Source organism: Ascidiella aspersa, chromosome 6 (genome assembly GCF_963924565.1).
Source record: "Ascidiella aspersa chromosome 6, kaAscAspe10.2, whole genome shotgun sequence".
Classification (NCBI taxonomy): domain Eukaryota; kingdom Metazoa; phylum Chordata; class Ascidiacea; order Phlebobranchia; family Ascidiidae; genus Ascidiella; species Ascidiella aspersa.
In genome coordinates this window covers 14,072,951-14,080,996 of record NC_139452.1, presented here as the reverse complement: position 1 = coordinate 14,080,996, position 8,046 = coordinate 14,072,951, and the positions used below count along the sequence as shown (strand labels likewise).

The 8,046-nt window shown below is 38.2% G+C and overlaps 1 protein-coding gene and 1 pseudogene across 1 annotated transcript; both read right to left on the bottom strand.

The window, feature by feature from the left end:
• Positions 1-427: 427 nt before the first annotated feature.
• LOC146140019 (uncharacterized) lies at positions 428-2,025 on the bottom strand (annotated as a pseudogene).
• A 2,407-nt stretch (positions 2,026-4,432) lies between these two features.
• LOC146140018 (uncharacterized) lies at positions 4,433-7,601 on the bottom strand. The gene is made up of 2 exons (XM_083392313.1): positions 7,479-7,601; positions 4,433-5,750 (listed from the first exon to the last, which is right to left on the bottom strand). Exon 2 carries the CDS (start codon positions 5,732-5,734, stop codon positions 5,096-5,098), a length of 639 nt encoding a protein of 212 aa, XP_083248439.1. The 5' UTR covers positions 5,735-5,750; positions 7,479-7,601; the 3' UTR covers positions 4,433-5,095.
• Between the last annotated feature and the right edge of the window lie 445 nt (positions 7,602-8,046).

The window sequence follows — 8,046 nt, the reverse complement described above, 5'->3', positions numbered from 1 at the left end:
GTCAAAAAAGGCTGGTTTATCATTGTTTGACCCGTATATATTTGTTAATGTTAATTGCTTATCACCAAGTTTAATGGTTAATATGAGATACCTCCCGCTTGGATCAGCTGTCAATTGATTAATAGAGTACGTTAGGTTTTTGGAAAATAAAATGGCTACCCCCTTGCTGCGATTTGTACCATGTGACCAAACAATTTCTCCTCCCCATTCCATCTGCCAAAGTTTCTCATCCCCAAGGGTACAATGTGTTTCCTGTATTAAGGTTATACGGTATTTTTTGTCTCTAATTTACTTAAAGATAGATTTCCGTTTGGACGGATCACGGATTCCCGCAACGTTAAATGACGCAATAGTAATAGACATTCGGCAAAAAACTACAAAAAAACAAAAGGAGATTCACAAAAATAATACAAATACAATCAGGCTATCATTTATGTTTCGCCCCAAGTTTTATGTCACCGTCATATTCGAGTCCACATGGGCATCGAAACGGTTTACTTGGTTCGATACATTTGTTGGATTTTTTCCCGCAACTACAGTTGATTAATTTATAGTTACATGAGCTATTGGAGCACTCTTCGCTCATTGCGAGATTCGGAACTGAATTAAATGTATTACACACACATGCAATTTAGTACCTGTTACATTGTACGCATTCAAATATGTTGTCGTTCGTCACAAACTCCGGTTGAAATTGTTTGCAGCAGGGCATCCAACGCATCACCGCTGTGCATTTCGGGCAGCTGATAGCCTTTTCCTGGGTAGGCACCAAAATTGTAGTTTCTTCGTCGCAGCATGCTTTGGATATGTTGAACTCATGTTTGCACTTGTAGCAGTAGAACTGGGTTGCTTCTGGTGCCAGGCAACTTTCGGTATAACATTCTGGGCATACAAGCGAGATCGGCGTTTCACACATGCTTTGTGATTTGCTGTTAGGAAACAATTTGGGACTTCCTCGAACTCTCTTTTTAGGATTCTGGCTATTTATGATTGGTTTACCAGTATGCTCAATGCTAGAACGGCCCGATGAAAACCATGTGGACAGTGCATTTTCGTTGTCGGATTTGTTTTCTAGAATTTCAATGTTGCTTGGGGTATCCTGGTTGTTTGTCTTATCTCTCCCCGCTTCTCTTCCATTGCTTGGCAACTTTTTATCAGTAGCTGGTTGCGTAGTCTGGCGCGCCGCAGGTGAACTGGTTCTGATAAGCTTTGACCTATTTTCATTTTCCGCTCTTCCGCCATTGTTTCTTTGTAGTTCTGGAAAATCGTTTTTTCTTTTTGGGCAATTCGCTTGCTTGTGTCGTCACCACAATACTTGCATGTGAATTGTTGTCCATGATAAGTTACGTAAAATTCAAAGCTATTAACTCTTATGTAGCTTGGAATTGGGTTTTCCGATAGATCTGTCTTGTTCATAGTGGCTATACGCATTCCCGGTAGCAATCCAACCTTGTCTTTTTTGTGTATCATTTTTTTAACTTCTCCATAAGTTGACTCAATGTTTCTGCGATTATGTCATTTTGAAACTGTATTGGAACCCAGCCAATTACCACGTTGATAAGGTCACTCTCATAAAGTCGAACATTTTTAATGTAGGATATTCCAGACAGCTTACTTTGTAATTCTAAGACGTTTTGTCGACTTGTGCAGGTCACTGCGTTCCTTTCATTTCTGCAATTCCAAGTACTTTACTGATAGGAAAACCGCCTCTTTCAATAACTGCCATAACTCGTCTCGTTTAAGCATTCTTTCAGATTTAAAACTTTGACATTGGAGCATAATGGTTGGAGGTTGTAGCAAGACGTAATAAGAATATCAAAGCCCATACAGAAGTAGGTATCATTTTGAACGTTTCGAATAACTCTTTATTCATTTTCAACATCATTCGAAACGTTCAAAATGATACCTACTTCTGTATGGGCTTTGATATTCTTATTACGTACAACTTAGACAGTTTTGCCTTTTCAGCGCACTCCCTGCGCTTTTTACTGCCGCTTGTGCATAGCTCGTACTCGCCTTCTCCATTTAGATGTGCATTCCTCGAGTGTCTATAGTGGAATGAATAAAACAAAACAAAAGGCTAAATGTAAGATATAAAGCCTTGTACTGACCCCACGTGGATAACGATTTATAAAAATAGGAAAACTATGTAACACTAGATAAAACACCCGGCGTTGCCCATAAGTTTAACAGGGTATTACCAGTTTAATAATATGTCGGCTTAAACAGCAATATTAATTAAAAACGTTGACTACTGGTGCACGTACCGTACATGTAAAACAATACCCGTTCCAATAATCGCTTCATTTTGCTTGCTTAAACAAAATAAAAGAAATCATTAAGCTTTGCTCTCTCAGTCAATACATATTTTATTGTGCCATTCACATGAATCAAGTTTGCAAAAGGCCAGTATGTCATAATTAATTTTTTAAGATTGTTTTCTTATTTTATTTTATGTTAATTTAGTTTACTTTTTTTTTATTTTGAAGGATTGGATGTATCATTTATCTAGCAATGTTACTCTGCATTGCCTAATTTCAAGTCGCTATGCACTTGACCGGTGTCCACTGACGCGTGACTTTGCGCCGATCCGAGTTCTTTTGGCGTTTTGCTATTCATTCTACTATATACGGATTATAAACGAGCGACTTGAATTTCTGTGCTATTATATCGTGTGTTCTGAGATTTGTGAATATATACCCAACGAGCAATATCAACGGAGTGAATTCAAGAAGTTAAGGACAGGTACTTTAGCAGCTTGTCCCCTTTTTTCGGCAATTAAACACAATTAGGCCGTCGGCTCCCGCCTTGAAGAGCCAGCGCAATCCTAGAACCTTACCAATACAGCCCTCAATCGTTAAAATATTAACAACATAGATACGAAACAAAATCATATTGTTTTTCAGGGCTATTATTGGAATACAAACCTACTAGGCCTACACCACTGCCAAGTTGCCAGAACAAGGCCTGTTTACAAGATATTGCTACCGCTCGGTAGGGGTATAGAGCTTAAAGCGCTTATGCGATGACACCTCACTTATTTTACGACTTCTGTTTCCTATTTTAAAGCCGCTAAGGGATACACCAAATTATATATCCCAACATCCGAAGTAAAAATAGTCCGTATTCTTAGGCTTACCAAAATTTGGTTGATATGTTTAGAAGGAACAACATGCGAAACAGGTGCTACCAGAGAGGTCTGCACTGCCACCAGATTTCGCATTTAAATTTGTGGCAGTAAAATACGCAATTTTGCAAGGGCAATAAGTTGTTGTAGCCACTTCGCACAATAAACTTTGTACGTGCGGCTTATCCCCAGGGTAAATAAAGCACACAGAATGATGCCAGTTGCTTCGTTGCTTCGCGAGCTGGACAAAACAAGCGTTATGTCCAATATGAAATATATTAGAAATATTTATTCCGCTAGGTAGCAGCACATAGCTATAAAGAAGTAAAATTATGACTTCACGGTATTTCTGGTTTATTGTCCCCCAAACACAGGCCCTTGGCAATGCAAACTTCCAAATATCTTATGTGCATCTACATGCCACTCGATACGCCATGTCTAAAGATTAAAAAATTCTACGATTTATAGTTTTTCTATAACGCTCCGAACAAAAATCGGTCTAAAACATACCAAAGCAAACCAAAAAAGGCTTACACTAGTGTAATTGTGAGATAAACCATACGAAAGGCTAAAATCAAATTACCAAGTGTCAAATTGAATTATTAAAAATTAGTGTAGGCTACAAAAGTTAATTAGTGTGGTAAAGCCCCTTCCGCCCCTTGAAATAGGTTGGCGCAAGATTTGCCGTTTCCAGTCCCTTAAACATTCCAGAAAAGTCCATCAAAACACATGTTTTTTTTTAAAGCTGCCTACACGTTACACCTAACATCGTAAAACTCTCTTACGTATATATCTGCCTGCCTTTAATTGATTGCATCATGAAAAAAAAATTGTTTTCTGAAACATGGGTAACTTTGTGCTATGATGCTTACAAATGTCTAATTTGCCTTAGTTTTACCATTGAACTTCTATATCTGTGAGAACTGGTATGCAGGACGGTGACAGCGATAATGGCAAACGAATCCTAAAATTCAGCAATGTAGGATTCAAAATAATCTTTGTGTCACAATGTATGTTTTAGTGTAAACATGTTACCCACCACATAGGGGTTATAAAAAATGGTCCATGATGCACCTGCATAAACTATGCCATAGCTTTTTCGCCATTAAACAAACACCGACGTTTGCTTTGCTGCTACATGTATTGCTTTCGTTTAAATAAACAAAATCCATCTGATCCAAGAGACATATTCATAAATTAACACCTGTCAGTCAAAACATTTTTTTTTTCAAGGACTCTACTCTACTACACAGTTCTCACAAATCAAAACTATTATACAACCATTACCGCGAAAGAAAGGGCTACTAACAGTGGCAACAAAGTAAAGGAAAATGATTGTACAAACAATAAAACGCTTCATTGGCTTTAATTAAATGAAAAGTGAGGCCGTTCGCATTTGTGATTTTTGTATGTCGATTCTTAGGATGACAGATTAGCTTGGATGCCATAGTTTTGGTAACAAATTAATAGGTATAAGTTATCATTTCTATGATCGACAAATATAGTTCTTGCCCTTACTCTGTGTTTAACGTTTTGTGTGAATCAGGGTAATATCATATCCTAGATATGTTGGAATTTATAAGAATAAACCACAAATTACCCGCAATCAGTAGAAGAAGAAAATAGTATGCAAAATCACTGGAATAGTAAACCATCATCTGTAAAACCACGCAAAAATGTCAAAATGTTTATTTCTATAAAATGTCTTATTCTGTCCATTACTTATCTGTGTAGTTCGGAACCTCGGTTTAAAAAGGCACGTTGGTAAATCTTTTGAACACTGTAAAACTAACGACTTGCTGTCAGGTAGACCGTTAAACAGTGTATTAAAGTACCTCTTATTGTTAGACAATCAATGGACACGCCTATAATATCTCCACAGGTGTTTTTAACTAAGTTACATAATTTCTTAGAACAATTTATATAATGTTAGTATATATACATCTCTTCTAGGCTAAATCGATAATCCTAAAATGATTGCCAGCCGATGGCCGCACTGTCTTCATCACTCAAGGTAATTCTGTTTTCATTTTGACGCGTAACAAATTCCTTGAGATATTTTCCGCTGGAAGGGTGCACGATTACTGTCTCCTCGCTTCTCTGAGGAAGAACCGTTTTCTTGAATGTGTACTTTGCCGCTTGCTGGTCGTCGTACGATTGGAGAAGGACTCTTGACAACCTTGGATAGGCGCGCATATAACGATTGGTTCCGTCTTTTAACATTAAAAGCCCTTCATCCGAACCGTTTTCGAGAGGGTAGAAATCCCATTCTTGCTGGTTTTCCAAAAGAAAAAGCTTATTACCGGACGACTTAGGGCCACAATACAGCCCCGTTGTCGCCTGTTGTAAAACCACCACAGTCGGTTCAACGTCCGAATTAAAGCAGGGATCTTTATTGCAGAAAATAAAGCTGGCATACCAGCGTCGTATTACTACAGTGCGTCCCCTTTTCCCGTTTACTTTGCAAACTGACTCCTCAGTAGTTTGCACTTGAAGATTCTGCTCCTCGCTGGGCACATTTTGCTCCTTTGTGTTTGCACCTTCCAAATGTTGAACTTCGTTTAGGTCTGGGTATAACGTTTGGTCGATATTCTGTTGGCGATTCATTTGTAAACTTTGGAATCTGCAGTTCAAACAACACCTTTTTCTTCCTACAGTTTGAAGACAGTTGATGTCATTGATTGCACTACGCTTATTAGAGCTTACAATTAATCTTAAAAAGTGTAATAGTTAACAGGCGTTAAACTGCCAAACATTTTTTTTAAGTTTTACGCTATTAACACGAAGTTGATATGAGTGTTTGTGGTCACCACTATTCGCAGGCATAAAACCTGGGAAGACACGACCTACAGAAAAATCATGCGTTTGGGTGCAAATTTTACAATTCCAGGCTTAGCCTCAACCATTCGACTTCCGGTATTGCAAGACACAGGCGGTTTAAAATTGATTGCTAACCACAGTAAGATAAATTACTACAATACCAAACTTTTTGGTGGACCAACTAGAAGAAACCACTTCCTAAAAACTTTTTATGCTGGACTGCCAAGCCGTTTCAAAAAGGCCAGTTGTAAATGGACATATATTAGCCTATAGGTTGCTTGTGGGTACGATTGGCTTGTAAGGTAATTCATAACAAAACAAAAAACAGCCACCTGCTTTACTATATAAAACGCATTGTCCTAGCGCCAGAATCATTTTTTTACTTGAACCGTGAAACATTTACCAAAGCTATTAGACGACACGTTTGCACGACCAGACATGAATGTATTGAACGAAGAACATTTCAAAGTTTTCGCCTGGTCGCACACGACAGGGCACAGCACACAGACTTAAACAATAGATATTGTAATTGTTTTCGGCCAAATCAAGTTATACGCTTCTAGTTTTCGCTCTGAGCTTATTTAGAAATTGGTTTTGTGATCTAATTTTAGTTTAATCTAATGCTCGATTATCTCGAAGTGCTTCTTTGTTCCACCGGGTACTATAGTTTAGCACTTAAAAAGAATTTCAAGTCGTGCCGCGTAATTCTACAGCATTAAAACTGCAAACCTCAACTTGTGAATATTTGTCATCCACCTTTTTATAAAAAAAAACAATTGCAATTTTATCCAAATTGATTGCATTAATTAAACGTAATATGTAAAAACTGAAAGCCTCTAGTTTAACTTTTAATCTAGTTTTGAAAAGTAAAACAATTGGTTGTGAAGGCTGGGTAAACACTGCTACCCACCTACCAATGGGGCATCCAAGGCGACGAAAAAAACGACATGCGTGAAAAAAACGACATCATTAAAAATGTTTTGTGTATCGCGAAAAGTTTTAATTCAAGAGCGGTCGGTGACTGCAAGGGTAGAAAGATAAGCAACCAGTTCCAAAAGCCCTGGTATAAGGTGAAATATTGATCTTTTTTCATGACATATAAGTTGAATCGAATATTGGGTTGAGCTATGAAAAAACACTACACTGTTTTTTGTGCTAACACTCGGTGTTTTGTTATCAATGAATATCTCACGCAGGGTGCAAATTTTTTTCGTTCGTAAAGCAACACCATCGTTTCGCATTGGCAAACTGCTTCTGTTGCTCAACTTCCTCCTTTGCCGGCTTACGTCACGTGTCAAGTTCAGACGGCGCTTTTCTTATCTCAAGAGGCTGAATAGCAATTTACCCAACCAGGCAAAGACTCGTGTCACCCACTTTTAACAAACCTGATTAGGGTAGAATATCTTTGTCCTAAAAAATAGTGTAATTTTCACCCGCAACTGTTGATAATTTTGGTATTGCGTTGTTTTTGAAATACACGTATAAAGTAAAGGCATATTTTGCAAAGCAACAGGCCTACTGCTTGACATACCTGGATTAAAAGCTATTCAACTGAAAACATAACCGCCAATTGATATTACAAAAGTCACCCTTTGCTTCTGTAATTCCGACCTGTCCTGTAAAAACTGTCCCGTCTAAAAACCCTAGCTTGGTCGTATCTAGTTTGAGTAAATGTGTGCCGCCTCCGCCTCTTATAAAACGTTCCGCCAGAGCCGGCTAAAGCGTGGTTTCCCAGACTGTTTATAGTCATGACGTAGCCGCCAAAATCACGAATTCCAGTTCTGCCCGTTTGTGTAGTAACACGCTCGTGTGTCAAAATTTATTTTTCATTTGGTTTATACTCCCGAGGCCGCTGACAGTTTACGACTAACAAAAATTCCAATTCTTGTTGTATTTAGAGCTTAAGAAACTGAAGGGTAGAACGGGGGCTGAGCTCATACAACATTGTTCAACTTCTCCATTGTGAGCCGCAGCAAGAATAAATAATCTATATTTTTCGTTTACCAGCTCAAAACTTTCGTAAAATCTTTTTAGTATATGTACGAAGCCATAGAATCCCCGAATTACCATATGTACGAAGCCATAGAATCCCCAAACAA